We start from the raw sequence: 19,209 nt of genomic DNA, 5'->3' as shown, positions 1-19,209 counted from the left end.
GGTGCAGCGGGGTGCCCCGGGCAGGGCCCAGGGGGCTCGGGAGGTGCTGGACCCTCGCGCTGGGCAAGGGGGTGCCCCCCAAATCCCTGCCCCGCACCGTTCCCCTTGCAGGCGCCGTCCGGGGCAGCGGCTGCGGAACACGGCCAGCGGCATCCGCGGCATCAAGGAGCAGCGGTAAATGGGGGGGGGGTCCTGCACCCCCCTCCCCAGCCCCTCCTGCAACCCCCCTCCCCTCCCCAAGGTGGCTCGGGGCCCTGAAGTGGGGGAAGCTCTCGCTGCGGCAGCTGGAGGCACCCACCCCGCAGCTCAGCAAGGAGGTGAGGTTGGGGGGCTCGGGGGGGCAGGAGGGGCCGGCTCCGACCCCGTCCCCCCCCCCCAGGGACCCCCCTACGTCAACTTCAAGCGCTTCTCGGTCGACCGGGACGCCAGCGGAGGACGAGTTCTCGGGCTGGGACGAGGATTTCCGACGGCAGCGGGGACCCCCGGGCCCACGGCGGGACCCCCGCGCCGGGCCCAGCCACCGCGCCCCTGGGCGACGCCGGGGGCTGCCCCATGGCCCCGTGCTCTGGGGGGGGGGGGTTGGGGGGCAGGGGGCTGCCCCGGGGGCGATAAATCCTGGGCGCAAGAAGGAGCCGGAGCCGCGGGTACAAAAACCGGTGCCGCGTCTTTATTCGGTGGGGGGCAGTGGGGGGGGCCGGGGGCGGCGTGGGGGGGGGCCGGGGCGTGGGGCGCGTGGCGGCAGGGGAGCGAGGGGCGGGGGGGTGCTGATAAATAATGGGGGCGGTGGAGGCGGGGGGGTCCCGCCGGGGCGTGGGGACCCCCCGGCCCGGCTGCGCCGCCGGCCGGCCGTCGGGGGGTGCGGGGGTCCGGCATCCCTAGGGCTCCTCGGCGTCGTAGAGCAGGGCGCCGCTGAAGACGGTGAGGGGCTCGTCGGGCGCGTGGGCCAGGCGCCCCGACACCAGGTCCACGCAGAGCGTCTCGCCGGCCGCCAGCGGCAGCAGCAGGCTGAAGACGCCGAGCGCGCCGGGGCTGGGCTGCAGGGCCGCCACCGGCTCCTTCTCCAGCCCCTCGGGCTGGAAGCCGGCCGAGTCCAGGCGGGCGATGCCCTGGTTGGAGCGCGACAGCACAGCCTCCAGCTTCTCGCCCTTGTGCCCCGTCAGCACCGCGCTCACCAGGTACCGCCCGCTCACCGGCGCCGTGAAGGTGCCTGCGGCCACCGGCAGCGCCCGTCAGCGCCGCCAGCCCTGACCCCAGGGACCCCCGGCACGGGCTCCGCGCACCCCGGCTTCCCCCGCTGCGCCCATGGCACCACAGCCCCACGGCCTCCGGCGCGCCCCAGCACCACGCTTGGCCCGCGGCCGTGCAGCCCCTCAGCCCCATGGCCCCATGGCCCCACAGCCCCACGGCCCCACGGCCCCACGGCCCCATGGCCCCACAGCTCCACAGCCCCACAGCCCCACGGCCCCACGGCCCCACAGCCCCACAGCCCCACGGCCCCACAGCCCCACAGCCCCACGGCTCTACAGCCCCATGGCCCCACAGCCCCACAGCTCCACAGCCCCACAGCCCCATGGCCCCACGGCTCCACAGCCCCACAGCCCCACAGCCCCACGGCTCCACAGCCCCACAGCCCCATGGCCCCACGGCCCCACAGCCCCACAGCCCCACGGCTCTACAGCCCCATGGCCCCACAGCCCCACGGCTCCACAGCCCCACAGCCCAACAGCCCAACAGCCCCATGGCCCCACGGCCCCACAGCTCCACAGCCCCACAGCCCAACAGCCCCATGGCCCCACAGCCCCATGGCCCCACAACCCCACCGGCCCCATGGCCCCATGGCTCCACAGCCCCACGGGGCCACAACCCCACGGCCCCACAGCCCCACGGCCCCACAGCCCCACGGCCCATGGCCCCACAGCCCCATGGCCCCACAGCCCCACAGCCCCACGGCTCCACGGCCCACAGCCCCACAGCCCCACAGCTCCACAGCCCCACAGCCCCATGGCCCCACGGCTCCACAGCCCCACAGCCCCACAGCCCCACGGCTCCACAGCCCCACAGCCCCATGGCCCCACGGCTCCACAGCCCCACAGCCCAACAGCCCCATGGCCCCACAACCCCACCAGCCCCATGGCCCCATGGCTCCACAGCCCCACGGCGCCACAACCCCACGGCCCCACAGCCCCATGGCCCCATGGCCCCACAGCCCCACGGCCCCACAGCCCCACAACCCCATGGCCCCATGGCCCCATGGCCCCACAGCCCCACAGCCCCACGGCCCCACAGCCCCACGGCCCCATGGCCCCATGGCTCCACAGCCCCACAGCTCCACAGCCCCACGGCCCCACAGCCCCACGGCTCCACGGCCCCATGGCCCCACAGCCCCACAGCCCCATGGCCAAATGGCCCCCACGGCCCCCGCCAGCCCCACAGCCCCCACCAGCCCCACAGCCCCACAGCCCCCGCCAGCCCCACAGCCCCAAGGCCCCCGCCAGCCCCATGGCCCCTGCCAGCCCCACAGCCCCCGCCAGCCCCACAGCCCCTGCCAGCCCCACAGCCCCACGGCCCCCGCCAGCCCCACAGCCCCCGCCAGCCCCACAGCCCCATGGCCCCCGCCAGCCCCATGGCCCCTGCCAGCCCCACAGCCCCCCGCCAGCCCCACAGCCCCCGCCAGCCCCACAGCCCCACGGCCCCCGCCAGCCCCATGCCGTGCCGTGCCGCGCGGGCGCTCACCCGTCTCGGGGTCGTAGGCGCCGCCGTCGTTGAGCAGGACCTGGTCGAAGGGGACGGTGCCCGGCTCCGCGCGCTGGGTGCTCAGGGCGGCCGAAAAGGCGATGCGGGGCACGGAGCCCGGCTCCCCCACCTCGCCTGGGCACCGCGTCAGGGCGGGGCTGCCCGCCACCCCCGGCCCCCCACGGCACCCCCAGCCCCACAGCCGCAACCCCCGGCACCCCCCCCCGCCCCACACCCGCCCCTTCGCCGCATCCGTGCCCCCCGCCTTGCCCGCGTCCCCCCACCGTGCCCCCCGGCCGTGCCCGTCGCCGCAGGCTGCCCTGTGCCCCCCCCGTGCCCCAGCCCTGCTCCCCTCGCCCCAGCCCACCCCCCCAGCTGCCATCGCAGCCCCCCAGCCCCCCCCGACCCCCCCAGCCCCCCAAGCCGAGCCCTACCTCTCTCTCCTGGCAGCCCTAGGAGGGAAGGGGAGGCGGGGGCTGCAGGGCCGGCGTGGGGCAGGACCCCCGGGCCGCAGGCTCCGGCCACGCCAGCGCTGCCCCACTGCAGGGGACGGGGGACGGGGGGGCCGCTCCTTACCGGGGGGGCCCACAGGGCCTTGTTCTCCGTCCTTGCCGGGGGGCCCAGCGGGGCCGGGGGGCCCCATCTCACCCACGGGGCCGGCAGGTCCGGGGGGGCCTGGGGGGCCTGCAGGGAGGATGGGGTTAGAGCCGCCCTGGCCCCACGGCCCCACAGTTTGTGGCCCCACGGCCCCATGCTTTGAGCCCCCCCCATCCCCATGGCTTGAGCCCCCATGACCCCAAACCCCCACATCCCCATAGCTCGCGTCCCCCTGTCCCCGCAGCCCCACATCCCCATGGCTTGAGCCCCCATGTCCCCAAAACCCCCACGTCCCCACGCTTTGACCCCCACGTCCCCACGCTTTGACCCCCACGTCCCCACGCACCGCCTCCCCATGGCCGGCAGCCTCCTGTGTGCTGCCCCCCACGTCCCCACAGCGCCGCTCCCCCCCTGCTCCGCTCTCCGCTGACCCCGCGTCCCCCTTCCTCCCAGCCCCCCGTGTCCCCACGCACCCCCTTGTCCCCGCGCCCCGTCCCCGCAGCCCCGCGCCCCCATTGCCCTGCCCCATTGCCCACACCCCATTGCCCTGCCCCATTGCTGCGCCCCATTGCCCCACACCCCATTGCCCCACACCCCATTGCCCTGCCCCATTGCTGTGCCCCATTGCCCACACCCCATTGCCCCACACCCCATTGCCCTGCCCCATTGCTGCGCCCCATTGCCCCACACCCCATTGCCCCACACCCCATTGCCCTGCCCCATTGCTGCGCCCCATTGCCCACACCCCATTGCCCTGCCCCATTGCTGCGCCCCATTGCCCACACCCCATTGCCGTGCCCCATTGCTGCGCCCCATTGCCCACACCCCATTGCCGTGCCCCATTGCCCATACCCCATTGCCCCACACCCCATTGCTGCGCCCCATTGCCCCATTGCCCACACCCCACTGCCCTGCCCCATTGCCGCGCCCCATTGCCCCATTGCCCACGCCCCATTTGCCCTGCCCCATTGCCTGTGCCCCATTGCCCACACCCCATTGCCCACGCCCCATTGCCCCATTGCCCTGCCCCATTGCCGCGCCCCATTGCCCACGCCCCATTGCCCCACACCCCATTGCCCCGCCCCACGGCCGCGCCCCATTGCCCACGCCCCATTGCCCATACCCCATTGCCCTGCCCCATTGCCACGCCCCATTGCCCTGCCCCATTGCCCTGCCCCATTGCCGCGCCCCATTGCCCTGCCCCATTGCCCACGCCCCATTGCCCCATTGCCCTGCCCCATTGCCCATACCCCATTGCCCTGCCCCATTGCCACGCCCCATTGCCCTGCCCCATTGCCCCATTGCCCTGCCCCATTGCCCTGCCCCATTGCCCATGCCCCATTGCCCCATTGCCCTGCCCCATTGCCTGTGCCCCATTGCCCCACACCCCATTGCCCACGCCCCATTGCCCCATTGCCCTGCCCCATTGCCCACGCCCCATTGCCCACGCCCCATTGCCGCGCCCCATTGCCCCATTGCCCTGCCCCATTGCCCATACCCCATTGCCCTGCCCCATTGCCGCGCCCCATTGCCCCATTGCCCTGCCCCATTGCCCACGCCCCATTGCCCACGCCCCATTGCCCCGCCCCACGGCCGCGCCCCATTGCCGCGCACCGGTGAGGTCGCGCTGGCCCAGGCGGAGCACCTCGCCGCGCAGCTGCTGCAGGCTGGTGTTGAGGGCGCCGAGCCGGCGCGGGAGCTGGGCCTGCAGCGCCTTCTCCAGCAGCGCGTCCTGGGCGCGGGCCGTGCCGTTCAGCTCCCGCACCGCGCCCCACAGCCCCGCCACGTGCCGCCCCAGCCCCTCGCGCACGCCCCGCAGCCCCCCCGCCACGGCCTCCAGCTGCTCGCAGACCCCCTCCAGCTTGGCCAGCCGCGGCTCCAGGCCGGCCGGGCAGCCCCCAGCCCGCGCCAGCTCCCGCGCCAGCCCCTCCAGCCGCTCCTCGCTCTCGGTGTGCCGCGCCGCCGACGCCTCCGCCGCCTGGTCCAGCTCGGCCACGACGCGGTCGACGACGGCGCGCAGCTCGTGCTGCCGGGCGTCCTGCTGGTCCAGGGCGTCCTGCAGCCCCTGCGCCGTGGCGTTCAGCCCGCCCAGGGAGAGCAGTGCCGCCGCCAGCTCGCCCCCGCCGCCAGCTCGCCCCGCAGCGCCCGCAGCTCCGAGGGCGAGGGGCCCCCGAAAACCCCGAACCCCTCCAGCGGCGGCTCGGCCTCCGGCTCCGGCGTGGCGGCGGGGCGGCAGGCGGCGGCGCAGGCGGCGGCCTCGGCCCGCGGCCGCTCCGGCTCTTGGGGCGGCGGCGGGGCGCAGGGCGGGGGGCAGGGGCTCGCCCCCCGCAGCTCGGCCTCCAGCCGCCCCGTCCGGTTGCGGAGCCGCGCCAGCTCCTCTGCCACAGCCCCGTCGGCCTCCAGCCGCCCCAGCCGCCCCGCCAGCCGCCCCAGCGCCTCCCCCTGCGCCCCCAGCAGCTCCCGCAGCTCCCCCCGCTCCGCCCGCAGCCCCCGCAGCGTCCCGGCCAGGCCCTCGCCGCCGCCGCCGCCGCCGTCCAGGGCCTGCAGCCGCCCCTCGGCCTCCTGCAGCCGCCGCTCCAGCTGCCGGAGGAGGGGGCCGAGCTGCCCGTCCCGGCTGCCCGGCGTGGGCTGCGGGGTGGCGGGGCAGGGCTGGCCGCAGCGGGCCAGCAGCCCCTCCAGCTCGGCGATGCGGGCGCCGCGCCGCGCCCCGCTGGCCGCCAGCCCCTCCACCGCCCGGCTCAGGTTGGCCAGGCGTGCCGGCAGCCCGCTCTGCCGGCCCTCGGGCTCGGGGGGCCACGGGCCGGCCCGCGAGGCGTTCAGCCGCCCCTCCAGCTCCGCCAGCCGCCGGGCCAGCACCGGCCCCTGCCCTCCGGGCCCCGCCGCCGCCGCCGCGGGCAGCCCCTCCAGGCGCCGCTCCAGCTCGGCCAGGCGCCGGTGCAGCTCGTCCGACGGCGGCGGCAGTGGCGGCGGGGCGGCCAGGCGGCTGCTCAGGCTGCTGACGTGCCGCTGCACCGTCTCCACCGCCTCCCGGTTGCGCTGGTCCACCGAGCCCACCAGCTTCTCCAGCGCCCGCATGCGCTCCCGGTCCTCCGCCGCCTGCCGCCGCAGCCCCTCGGTGCCGGCCGCGCAGGCGGCGCAGGTCTCCTGCAGCCGTCGCTCCAGCTCACGCAGCGCGGACGACGCTCCCGCGTCCCCGGCCGCCGCCGAGCCCTCCCGGCCGCTCTCCTGGCGACGCAGCCGGCTCTCCAGCTCCTCCAGCCGCCGCTGGACGTGGCTCAGCACCTCCCGCAGCTCCGCCGGGGCGGCCGCGTCGGCCGCCTGCTCGGCCTCGGGGCTGCCGTCCGTCGCTCGGCGCGGGTGCTCCGGCGGCTCCTGCCCGGCGCGCAGCTCCTCCACCTGCTCGCTCAGCCGCCGCACCTGCTCCTCCAGCCGTCGCACCTTCTCCGCATCCCCGCCGCCTGCCGCCGCACCGCGACGTCAGCCGCACGGCCGCGACCCGCCGCCGCCCGGCCCACCCGCCCCGCCGCCGCCGCCCGCTACCTTCGCCCCCCAGGCCGCTGAGGGGGTTGCCGAAGCCGGAGAGCGTGGGGCGGCCGGGCCGGGGCCGGGGGCGGCCGGTGGGCAGCGGGGACGCCGGGGCCGGCCCCTCGGTGCAGTCGTCGCCCGAGTAGCCCTGGCAGCAGCGCCAGGCCAGCTCCGACACCGTGCGCTGCGACACCTTGTAGCGGGGCCGCAGGAAGCTGCGGTACCTGCGGGCAGAGGAGGGCCTGGCGCAGCGGCGGGGGGCACGGAGCCCCGGCTGGGCGGCGCGGGCGGGCACAGGGCTCGGGGTGGGGGGCCCTGCCTGCACACGGCTGCCTGCACCGAGCCCCCTGCCTGCACCATGCTCCCTGCCTGCACCGTGCTCCCTGCCTGCACCGTGCTCCCTGCCTGCACCGTGTTCCCTGCCTGCACCCAGCCCCTGCCTGCACCGTGCTCCCTGCCTGCACCGTGCCCCCTGCCTGCACCGTGCTCCCTGCCTGCACCGTGCTCCCTGCCTGCACCCAGCTCCCTGCCTGCACCGTGCTCCCTGCCTGCACCGTGCTCCCTGCCTGCACCGTGTTCCCTGCCTGCACCGTGCCCCCTGCCTGCACCCAGCCCCTGCCTGCACCGTGCTCCCTGCCTGCACCGTGCTCCCTGCCTGCACCATGCTCCCTGCCTGCACCCAGCCCCCTGCCTGCACCGTGCTCCCTGCCTGCACCGTGCTCCCTGCCTGCACACGGCTGCCTGCACCGAGCCCCCTGCCTGCACCATGCTCCCTGCCTGCACCAGCTCCCTGCCTGCACCGTGCTCCCTGCCTGCACCGTGCTCCCTGCCTGCACCGTGTTCCCTGCCTGCACCGTGCCCCCTGCCTGCACCCAGCCCCTGCCTGCACCGTGCTCCCTGCCTGCACCGTGCTCCCTGCCTGCACCCAGCCCCTGCCTGCACCGTGCTCCCTGCCTGCACCGTGCTCCCTGCCTGCACCGTGCTCCCTGCCTGCACCCAGCCCCTGCCTGCACCCAGCCCCTGCCTGCACCGTGCTCCCTGCCTGCACCGTGCTCCCTGCCTGCACCCAGCTCCCTGCCTGCACCGTGCTCCCTGCCTGCACCGTGCTCCCTGCCTGCACCGTGCTCCCTGCCTGCACCCAGCCCCTGCCTGCACCCAGCCCCCTGCCTGCACCCAGCCCCTGCCTGCACCGTGCTCCCTGCCTGCACCCAGCCCCTGCCTGCACCGTGCCCCCTGCCTGCACCGTGCTCCCTGCCTGCACCGTGCTCCCTGCCTGCACCCAGCCCCTGCCTGCACCGTGCTCCCTGCCTGCACCGTGCTCCCTGCCTGCACCCAGCCCCTGCCTGCACCGTGCTCCCTGCCTGCACCGTGCTCCCTGCCTGCACCCAGCCCCTGCCTGCACCGTGCTCCCTGCCTGCACCCAGCCCCTGCCTGCACCGTGCTCCCTGCCTGCACCCAGCCCCTGCCTACACCGTGCCCCCTGCCTGCACCCAGCCCCTGCCTGCACCGTGCCCCCTGCCTGCACCGTGCTCCCTGCCTGCACCCAGCCCCTGCCTGCACCGTGCCCCCTGCCTGCACCGTGCTCCCTGCCTGCACCGTGCCCCCTGCCTGCACCGTGCTCCCCGCCTGCACCGTGCTCCCTGCCTGCACCGTGCTCCCTGCCTGCACCCAGCCCCCCGCCTGCACCGTGCCCCCTGCCTGCACCGTGCCCCCCGCCTGCGCCTGGGCTCTTCCTCAAGCCCCGGTGGTCCGGGGGGGCCGACCGTGCCCTGCGCTGCCGGCCTGGAGAGCTGCGTGGGCGCGGGTGCGCCGGGGACGCCGGCACGCGCCGGCCGGGCAGCGGTGGAGGTGGGGGGTCACCCCCCCCGGCACCGCTCGAGGCCACCCGGCTCTTGCGAAAAAATAAACACAACCCGGGGCGGGTAAACAGCAGCGGCGACGGCGGCAGAGGGGCGGCGGGGCTGCGGCCGGACCCGGCTCCTCTCCGAGCCCCCCGGCCCCCCGAGCCCCCCGGCCGCACTCACGCCAGGACGCGGGGGCACTGGAGCTGCCCCCAGCCGCAGGGCTGGTAATCCGGCTTGACGACGCTCTCGACGCCGTCCTCCACCACGCAGCTCACGCTGCGCGTCACCACGTAGGCGCACCAGTTCCTGCGGGAAAGGGGTCGCGGCGTCACCGTCCCGGCGCGCCTCGGGCACCGCCCTGGCGCCCACCCGGGCACGCTCCTGGCACGCAGCCGGCACCCCCCGGCACTCGCCCAGCCGCCCCGCGGCCCCCGGCACGCACCGGGACCCCTCCGGCACGCCCCGCCGGTAGCAGCCGTGACGGCCCGGTGCCGTGGGGTTGATGGGCCGCAGCCTGCCCCACGCCGCAGCCTGCCCCACGCCGAGCCCCGGCCGTGGGGCAGCCCCCCGGGAGCCCTGCGGGGACGGCGGCTCGGCCCGTGGCGTTTGGGGCGGCTCATTGGTGACCCCATGGGGGTCACCTGCGGGGGCACCGCTCCCCCCAGCCCAGCCCCACAGCGCAGGACCCCAGCCCCATGGCACAGGACCCCAGCCCAGCCCCACAGGCCGTATGGACACCAGCCCCATGGCGTGGGACCCCAGCCCAGCCCCACAGGCCATAGAGACCCCAGCCCCACAGCGTGGGACCCCAGCCCAGCCCCACAGGCCATAGAGATCCCAGCCCCACAGCGTGGGACCCCAGCCCAGCCCCACAGGCCATAGAGATCCCAGCCCCACAGCGTGGGACCCCAGCCCAGCCCCACAGGCCATAGAGATCCCAGCCCCATGGCATGGGACCCCAGCCCAGCCCCACAGGCCATAGAGATCCCAGCCCCATGGCGTGGGACCCCAGCCCAGCCCCACAGGCCATAGAGACCCCAGCCCCACAGCGTGGGACCCCAGCCCAGCCCCACAGGCTGCAGGGACCCAGGGACCCCGGCCCCACAGCGTGGGACCCCAGCCCAGCCCCACAGGCCGTAGGGACCCCAGCCCCATGGCGTGGGACACCAGCCCGGCCCCACAGGCTGCAGGGACCCCAGCCCCATGGCATGGGACACCAGCCCGGCCCCACAGGCCATAGAGACCCCAGCCCCATGGTGTGGGACCCCAGCCCAGCCCCACAGGCCATAGAGACCCCAGCCCCATGGCACAGGGCCCCAGCCCAGCCCCACAGGCTGCAGGGACCCCAGCCCCATGGTGTGGGACCCCAGCCCAGCCCCACAGGCTGCAGGGACCCCAGCCCCACGGTGTACAACCCCAGCCCAGCCCCACAGGCCGTAGGGTCCCCAGCCCCATGGCGTGGGACCCCAGCCCAGCCCCACAGGCCATAGAGACCCCAGCCCCATGGTGTGGGACCCCAGCCCAGCCCCACAGGCCATAGAGACCCCAGCCCCACAGCGTGGGACCCCAGCCCAGCCCCACAGGCCATAGAGACCCCAGCCCCACAGCGTGGGACCCCAGCCCAGCCCCACAGGCCATAGAGACCCCAGCCCCACAGCGTGGGACCCCAGCCCAGCCCCACAGGCCGTAGGGACCCCAGCCCCATGGCGTGGGACACCAGCCCGGGCCCCACAGGCTGCAGGGACCCCAGCCCCATGGCGTGGGACACCAGCCCGGCCCCACAGGCCATAGAGACCCCAGCCCCATGGTGTGGGACCCCAGCCCAGCCCCACAGGCCATAGAGACCCCAGCCCCATGGCACAGGGCCCCAGCCCAGCCCCACAGGCTGCAGGGACCCCAGCCCCACAGCGTGGGGACCCCAGCCCAGCCCCACAGGCGATAGAGACCCCAGCCCCATGGTGTGGGACCCCAGCCCAGCCCCACAGGCTGCAGGGACCCCAGCCCCACGGTGCACAACCCCAGCCCAGCCCCACAGGCCGTAGGGTCCCCAGCCCCATGGCGTGGGACCCCAGCCCAGCCCCACAGGCCATAGAGACCCCAGCCCCACAGCGTGGGACCCCAGCCCAGCCCCACAGGCCGTAGGGACCCCAGCCCCATGGCGTGGGACACCAGCCCGGCCCCACAGGCTGCAGGGACCCCAGCCCCATGGCGTGGGACCCCAGCCCGGCCCCACAGGCCATAGAGACCCCAGCCCCATGGCACAGGGCCCCAGCCCAGCCCCACAGGCCGTAGAGATCCCAGCCCCATGGCACAGGGCCCCAGCCCAGCCCCACAGGCTGCAGGGACCCCAGCCCCATGGTGTGGGACACCAGCCCAGCCCCACAGGCCATAGAGATCCCAGCCCCATGGTGTGGGACCCCAGCCCAGCCCCACAGGCCATAGAGACCCCAGCCCCACGGCGTGGGACCCCAGCCCAGCCCCACAGGCCGTAGGGACTCCGGCGCAGCCTTATATGGTCTGAGCCCAGAGCCCGGAGCCCGGAGCCCGGAGCCCGGAGCTCAGCCCTATGCCCGGCACCCCCAGACCCACACAGAGCGGCCCCCTCGGGCGGCCCCCCGGGGCCCCCCATGGCGGGAGCCGGGCCGCGCTGTGGCGGGGCCCACGGAGCCGCCGGCGGTTCCCGTAAGCCCGGCTGGTTCCCTTCAGGCCCCGGCTGGATTCCAGCACCTCCCAGGGGGCCGCCGGGAATTCCTGCGCAGGCCGGCGGCCCCCCCGCCGCCATCCCCCCTTCCCCTTCCCTTCCCGGCCCCCCTGTGCCCCCTCAGCCCCACACCCGAGGGACCCCGGGAACGCCTGGGCTGCCCTGGGGTCCCACAGCCCCGCACCGGGGACGTCGGCGTCCCAGGGACGGGACGGGGCACGGGCGCAGCCCCCCGTGCCCCCCAAGCCGTGGCGCTGGGGCGCTGTGCCCCCCCCCAAAGCCGTGGGGAGACCCCGCTGTGCCCCCAGAGCCGCAGGCCTGCGCCCCGCCACGGCGCCGTGGGGCTGGGCTGGGGTCTGGGGGTGCCTGACCCACGTCCCCCCCTTTCCAGGCAGCCCCACGCCTGCAGCCGGGTCCTGCCACCCCACCCTGGGCTGCTGGGGCTGCCGTGGGGCTGCTGTGGGGCTGGCAGTGGGGCTGGCAGTGGGGCTGCCGTGGGGCTGCCGTGGGGCTACCATGGGGCTGGCAGTGTGGCTGCTGTGGGGGTGCCGTGGGGCTGGCAGTGTGGCTGCCGTGGGGCTGCCGTGGGGCTGCCGTGGGGCTGCTGTGGGGCTGGCAGTGTGGCTGCCGTGGGGCTGCCGTGGGGCTGCTGTGGGGCTGGCAGTGGGGCTGCCGTGGGGCTGGCAGTGGGGCTGCCGTGGGGCCGCCGTGGGGCTGGCAGTGGGGCAGGGGCAGGCACCAGCTGCGGCCATGCCAGGGCAGCTCCCCCTCGCCATGGCCACGCTGCTGCGGCGCTGTGGCGGCCGCGGTGAGAGCGTGACCCCCAACCCAGCGTGGGGCCGGCCCCGCTGCCCCACGCTGCCCGTCCCCAGCCCCCGGCGCGGCGCGGCACGGCGACGGGGTTGGGGACGGGGTGGGTCTGGGCCCCTCGCCCCCTCCGCGGGCGCCTGGATGCCGCGGCAGGACCAGCCCCGGGCTCGCCGGCACCGTGGCCGCCGGCACGCACGGCCGCCGACACCCACCCGCGCCGAGCCCGGCGCACGCACCCACCCCCGCGGGGAGCCGGAGCTCGCCGGCCGCCCGTGCCCCTCCTGGTGCCGCGCCACACGTGCGCCGCCGCGGGCCCCCGGCACGGCGCCTCGCAGCCCCCGCGTCCCGAACCTTCCACGTGCGCCCGCCGCCCGCGCCCACCGGCCGCCTGCGCCGGGGACGGCGGCGAGCGAGGGCCGGGGGCAGCCCCCCGCCGGCTCGGGGGACCCCCGGCACTGAGTGCCGGCACCCGCCGCGGCGGCACCCACCGGGGCCGGGCCCAGCCGCCCCTCGCCGCGCAGCCGGAGCCGGCGGTGGCACGTGCCGGTGCCCGGCGTCGGGCGCCCCGTGGCAGCGGGGTGGGCGGCTGCGCCCCGCTCCCCGCCGGCGCTGCCGGGGTCCCCTCCCGGCACGGCCCGGCGGTCGTGGCTCCTACCTGTGCCGGCTGGCGGCCCGGGCACCGCTGTGGGCCGTGGCGGGGCCCTGCGGGGCCGTGGCCTGGCCGTGGCCGAGCGCGGCGGCCCCCCCGGTGTAGAGGCTGTACCTGGGGGGGAAGTTGGCGGCCAGGGCCTGGGCGGCCAGGAGGCACGGCCAGAGCCAGGGGGCCATGCTGGGCGGGCGGCGCGGCGTGGCGCGGCGTGGCGCGGCGTGGCACGGCGCGGCCCGGCTCAGGAGCGCATGGCGCGTCCCGTCACCGCCGCCGTCCCTCCCGGCTCTGCGCGTTTCGGCTCGGCACGGCGGCTCTGCCCTCCCCTCGGCCGCGCCTCGGCCGGCCCCCTCGCCGCCAGAGCCGCCCCGGTGCTGCTGCCCGACGGCGGGGGTCCCCGGGGCCCCCCGCTTCCTGCCCGCCGCGGCCCCCTCCCCGGCCCGCGGCCCCCGGCCTCCGCCGGGCACCACGGCCCCCGCCGGCCCCCCGCCCCCGCCGCCCGCACATCTGCTTCTCGTTAGGCCGGGCCGCCAGCGGGGCCGGCGAGGCGGCCGGGGAAGCCAGAGGGGCCGGGCGGGGGGCCAGGGCCGCAGGCAGCCGGCGCGGGCCGCTGCTACCGCGACGGGTGCCCGCCGGCGCCGCCGCACCGGGCTCCGAGCCGGGCCTCGCCCGCCCCTCGCCCGCCCGTGCTCCCGCGCGCGGCGACGCCGGGCCCGTGCCGGCTCCCACCCTCGCGGCACGGCCGCTTCCCCAGCTCGGGGCTGCCGCGGGGGCCCCGGCACTGGTGCTGCCGGCGGAGCGGCCCCCGGCACCGCCCGGGGCTTCCTGCGGCACGGCACATGGTAGCCAAGCGCCTGGCACATGGTAGCCACGCACCCAGCACATGGTAGCCACGCACCCGGCACATGGTAGCAAAGCGCCCGGCACATGGTAGCCAAGCGCCCGGCACATGGTAGCCAAGCGCCTGGCACATGGTAGCCAAGCGCCCCCGGCACATGGTAGCCACGCACCCGGCACATGGTAGCCAAGCGCCCGGCACTTGGTAGCCAAGCGCCCGGCACATGGTAGCCACGCACCCGGCACACGGTAGCAAAGCGCCCAGCACATGGTAGCCAAGCGCCCGGCACATGGTAGCCACGCGCCCGGCACATGGTAGCAAAGCGCCCGGCACATGGTAGCCAAGCACCCGGCACATGGTAGCCAAGCACCTGGCACATGGTAGCCACGCACCCAGCACATGGTAGCCATGCACCCGGCACATGGTAGCAAAGCGCCCGGCACATGGTAGCCAAGCGCCCGGCACTTGGTAGCCACGCACCCAGCACACAGTAGCCACGCACCCGGCACATGGTAGCCACACACCTGGCACTTGGTAGCCACGCGCCCGGCACACGGTAGCCACGCACCCGGCACATGGTAGCCACACACCTGGCACGTGGTAGCCACGCGCCCGGCACACCGGTAGCCACACACCTGGCACATGGTAGCCAAGCACCTGGCACTTGGTAACCACACGCCTGGCACATGGTAGCCACACGCCTGGCACACGGTAGCCACGCACCTGGCACATGGTAGCCAAGCACCTGGCACTTGGTAGCCACGTGCCCAGCACACGGTAGCCACACGCCCGGCACACGGTAGCCAAGCGCCTGGCACTTGGTAGCCACGTGCCCAGCACACGGTAGCCACACACCTGGCACACGGTAGCCAAGCGCCTGGCACTTGGTAGCCACGCGCCCGGCACACGGTAGCCAAGCCTGCCCCGGGGTCGCCGGGGCCGTGGGGGCCGTGGGAGGGGGAGGGGGCCCCGGCAGGGAGGGGGCGGCCCCCAGCGCGGTGGGATCGCGGCCGCCTTGGCCCCGGGGCCCGCGGTGACGCCGCGGCTTCCCCGGCCGGCGCGGTGATGTAACGGCCTCCCGGTGACGTCACGCCTTGGCCCCGGCCCCGCGGTAAGGTCAGGGCCCGGCGCAGCAGCGCGGGAACCGCCGCCCCGGGGGGCCGGGGCCCAGCCATGGCTGCGGGGGGAGGGGGTCACCTGGGGGGCTGGGGGGGCCCTGGGGGGGCCCTGGGGGGTTGGGGGGGGCCATGGGGGGGCTGGGGTGGCTGGGGGGGGCCCTGAGGGATTGGGGGGGCCCTGGGGGATTGGGGGGGGCCCTGGGGGGGCCCTGGGGGATTGGAGGGGCCCTGGGGGGTTGGGGGGGGGCCTGGGGGGGGCTGGGGGGGCCCTGGGGGATTGGGGGGGGCCTGGGGGGGCTGGGGGGGGCCCTGGGGGATTGGGGGGGGCCTGGGGGGGCTAGGGGGGCCCTGAGGGATTGGGGGGCCCTGGGGGGGCCCTGGGGGATTGGGGGGGGCCTGGGGGGGCTGGGGGGGGCCCTGGGGGATTGGGGGGGCCCTGGGGGGGCTGGGGGGGGCCCTGAGGGACTGGGGGGGCCCTGGGGGGGCTGTGGGTGCTCTGGGGTGCCCTGGGGTGCCATGGGGGGCTTGTGTGGGGCTGTGGGTGGGGTGGGGGGGCTGAGGGTGCCATGGGGGGCCCTGGGGGATTGGGGGGGGGGCCTGGGGGGTTGGAGGGGGCCTGGGGGGGCTGGGGGAGGCCCTCAGAGATTGGGGAGGGCCTGGGGGGGACCCTGGGGGGTTGGAGGGGGCCTGGGGGGGCTGGGGGGGGGCCCTGGCTGTTGTGGGGGGCTGTGGGTGCTGAGGGGGGGCCCTGAGGGTGCCATGGGGGGCCCTGGGGGGCCCCAGTACGGCCCCAGTACAGCCCAGTACACTGCAGTATGGCCCCAGTATGGCCCCAGTACACACAAGCACGGCCCCAGTATGGCCCAGTATGGCCCAGTATGGGACCAGCACACCCCAGTACAGCCCAGCGTGTCCCTGTATGCCCCAGTACAGCCCAGTACACCCCAGTATGCCCCAACAGAGCCCCCAGACAGCCCCAGTACGGCCCCAGCACGCTGCAGTATGGCCCAGTACGGCCCCAGTACAGCCCAGTATGGCCCAGTACAGCCCCAGTGCGGCCCCAGTACAGCCCAGTATGGCCCAGTACGGCCCAGTACAGCCCCAGTACAGCCCAGTACGGCCCCACTATGGCCCAGTACAGCCCCAGTACAGCCCAGTACGGCCCAGTACGGCCCCACTATGGCCCAGTACAGCCCCAGTACAGCCCAGTACGGCCCAGTACGGCCCCACTATGGCCCAGTACAGCCCCAGTACAGCCCCACTATGGCCCAGGTACGGCCCCACTATGGCCCAGTACAGCCCCAGTACAGCCCCAGTACAGCCCAGTACGGCCCCAGTACAGCCCCAGTACGGCCCAGTACGGCCCCACTATGGCCCAGTACGGCCCCAGTACAGCCCCAGTACGGCCCAGTACGGCCCCACTATGGCCCAGTACGGCCCAGTACGGCCCCAGTACAGCCCCAGTACGGCCCAGTACGGCCCCACTATGGCCCAGTACGGCCCCAGTACAGCCCCAGTACGGCCCAGTACGGCCCCACTATGGCCCAGTACGGCCCCAGTACAGCCCCACTATGGCCCAGTACGGCCCCACTATGGCCCAGTACAGCCCCAGTACAGCCCCAGTACAGCCCCAGTACAGCCCCAGTACGGCCCCACTATGGCCCAGTACAGCCCCAGTACTGCCCCACTATGGCCCAGTACAGCCCCAGTACAGCCCAGTACGGCCCCACTATGGCCCAGTACAGCCCCAGTACAGCCCCACTATGGCCCAGTACAGCCCCAGTACAGCCCAGTACGGCCCCACTATGGCCCAGTACAGCCCAGTACGGCCCCACTATGGCCCAGTACAGCCCCAGTACGGCCCAGTACGGCCCCACTATGGCCCAGTACAGCCCCAGTACAGCCCCAGTACAGCCCAGTACAGCCCCAGTACAGCCCCAGTCCAGCCCGGCCCCGCCCCGGCCCCGTCCCGGCCTTGTATGGAGTCGGCGCTGCCCGGGCCGGGTCCCGCCCCCCTCCCCTCCCCCTCCCCCCCCTCCCCTCCCCCCCCCTCCCCCCCCCTCCCCTCCCCCCCCGGGGCCGCGGGGCGGGGCCGCTGCTGGCGCGGGGCCTGCGGGGGGGGGGGTGTGGGGGTGGGGTGGGCTGGGCCGTGACGTCACTGCGGCTCGGGGGGGGGGGGCCCTCCCCAGGAACAGTGACGTCACTGCGCACGGCGGGCGAGGCGAGCCCTGAGGCGGGCGCGACGTCACGACGCGGCCGTGACGTCACCGCGTAGCCCGAAGGCGGGGTGTGACGTCGCCTCCGCCGCGCTCCCCCCCCCCGGGCCCCGCCCCCCGCCCCTCCCCCACCGGAAGCGGCGCGCGGCGGAGCGAGACGTGGCGGCAGCGGCGGCGGCGCGTGAGCGGGGGGAGCCCGGGGGGGTCCCCAAAAGGGGGTCCCGGGGGGGCGGGGGGGGTCCCGAAAGGGGGGTCCGGGTGTGGGGGTGTTTGGGGTGCCCGGGGGGGTCCCGCCGCGGGGGGGGGGGGTGCCCGGGGGTCTGTGGGCGTTCGGGGGGTCCTGGTGAGGGGGGGGTCCCGAAAAGGGGGTGCTGCGGTGGGGGTGCCGGGGGGTTTGGGTGGGTCCGGGGGGGGGGGGCGGTCCTGCCGCGGCGGCCCCGCCCGGGTGGGGGGGTCCTGGGGGTCCTGGGGGGTGTGTGGGGGTGGGGGGTCCCGGGGGGTGTGGGGGGGGTCCCGGGGGGCTGTGAGGGGTCCTGGGGGGGGTGTGTGGGGGTCCCGGGGGGGTGGGGGGGGGGTTCTGGGGGGATGTGTGGGGGTCCCGGGGGGTGTGAGGGGGTCCCAGGGGGGTGTGAGGGGTCCCGGGGGGCTGTGAGGGGTCCTGGGGGGGGTGTGTGGGGGTCCTGGGGGGATGTGTGGGGGTCCTGGGGGGGTGTGTGGGGGTCCCGGGGGGCTGTGAGGGGTCCCGGGGGGGTGTGTGGGGGTCCCGGGGGGGTGGGGTTGGGGGTCCCAGGGGGGTGTGAGGGGGTCCCAGGGGGGTGTGTGGGGGTCCCAGGGGGGTGTGAGGGGTCCCGGGGGATGTGGGGGGGGGGGTCCCGGGGATGTGTGAGGGGTCCCGGGGGGTGTGAGGGGGTCCCAGGGGTTGTGTGGGGGGTCCCGGGGGGATGTGAGGGGGTCCCGCCCCGCCGGGGGTCCCGGGCGAGGGGCGCAGGGGGTCCCTGCCGCACCGGGGGGGCCCAGGCCGGGGTGTCAGCGCGTGCCGCCGGCAGGATGATCACGGACGTGCAGCTCGCCATCTTTGCCAACATGCTGGGCGTGTCGCTCTTCCTCCTCGTCGTCCTCTACCACTACGTGGCCGTCAACAACCCCAAGAAGCAGGAGTGAGGCCGCGGCGACGCGCGGCACCGGCACCGGCACCGCTCCCCCCGCCGACCCCCGCCGCGCCACGGCGGCCGCGGCACAGCATGGCCCGGCCGAGCGCGGCGGTGCCCGCCGCGGCGCGGAGGAGGCGCGAGGCCGTGCTTCTTCCCGACAAACTTTAACAGAAACACGATAATGCCAGACAGACCCGCGTGCCGTAAAAATGTCGCCCGCCCGCCGCCGGCTTCCTCCGCCGGTCCCGCGGGGAGGAGGGGGCTGTCCCGGGGTGGGCGCGCGCCGGCGCCGGGGAGCGGGTGCTGCCGCGGTGCGGTGAGTCGTGGTGAGCCGCGGTGAGTCGTGGTGAGCCGCAGTGAGCCGTGGTGAGCCGCGTTAGCCGGCGCCGTGGCTGGTGATGGCCGCAGGCACGGTGCCGGGCAAGCCGGCGGCTGTGCCGGGAGCCCGGCAGGGAGGGGGGCGAGCGGCAGAGCGGGTCCGGAGCCCCCGGCACCGCCGCAGCCGGGGCTCTGCGCTGGTGCAGCTTTGGTCTGGGGGGGTGCGGACCACGGCAGGGGCCGGCGGCTGCGGTCAGGCCTCGGCGCAGAAGAAGAGGAGCTGCCGGTAGGAGCTGAGCGAGGGGGGGGCCGGCGGCCGGGCCCGGCGGGCGCTGCGGTGGGGGAGAGCGCGGTGGAGAGGGGCTGCGGCCGGGGCGGAGGGGCCGGAGCCCCCTTCCCCGGCACCGTGGGCGCTGCCCGGGCCTTGCCGGCACGTGGCAGAGCAGGGCCGGGGTCCCCCTGCCCGCGCCGCAGCCCCCCGGGGCCGTACCTGGGGGTGCAGACCCTCGCCCTTGCACAGGAGGAGTCGCTCGGCGCCCCGCTGCCCGCCGGCGAGCGTGGGGGGCTCCCGGCAGAGCCCTGCGGGGACAGAGCCCGGCGTCACCGCAGGGGCCGGTGTCGGGGGTCCCAGCCCCCCATGGGCCCCCTCCGCCTGCCGCAGCGTGTCGGGGTCACCCGGCCGGGGGGGTGACGGTCCCCTCCGGCGCTGCGG

At 76.4% G+C, this 19,209-nt stretch overlaps 2 protein-coding genes across 2 annotated transcripts; one reads left to right on the top strand and one right to left on the bottom strand.

The window, feature by feature from the left end:
* Positions 1-875: 875 nt before the first annotated feature.
* On the bottom strand, positions 876-13,038 carry LOC142593305 (EMILIN-1-like). Its single transcript, XM_075708151.1, is given in 9 exon segments — positions 876-1,207; positions 2,734-2,868; positions 3,168-3,185; positions 3,310-3,417; positions 4,945-5,464; positions 5,467-6,788; positions 6,868-7,079; positions 8,880-9,005; positions 12,866-13,038. Coding segments are annotated over 9 exon segments (2,946 nt in total).
* Positions 13,039-17,182: 4,144 nt separating this feature from the next.
* On the top strand, positions 17,183-18,189 carry OST4 (oligosaccharyltransferase complex subunit 4, non-catalytic). The gene is made up of 2 exons (XM_075708414.1): positions 17,183-17,209; positions 18,075-18,189. Exon 2 carries the CDS (start codon positions 18,076-18,078, stop codon positions 18,187-18,189), a length of 114 nt encoding a protein of 37 aa, XP_075564529.1. The 5' UTR covers positions 17,183-17,209; position 18,075.
* Positions 18,190-19,209: the final 1,020 nt, after the last annotated feature.

Source organism: Pelecanus crispus, chromosome 3, assembly GCF_030463565.1.
Source record: "Pelecanus crispus isolate bPelCri1 chromosome 3, bPelCri1.pri, whole genome shotgun sequence".
Classification (NCBI taxonomy): Eukaryota; Metazoa; Chordata; class Aves; order Pelecaniformes; family Pelecanidae; genus Pelecanus; species Pelecanus crispus.
This window is presented reverse-complemented; position numbering and strand designations above follow the sequence as displayed.

What these genes read in the sequence shown, in the direction of transcription:
- OST4 (XM_075708414.1), top strand. Translation starts at nt 18,076, where the DNA reads ATGATCACGGACGTGCAGCTCGCCATCTTTGCCAACATGCTGGGCGTG.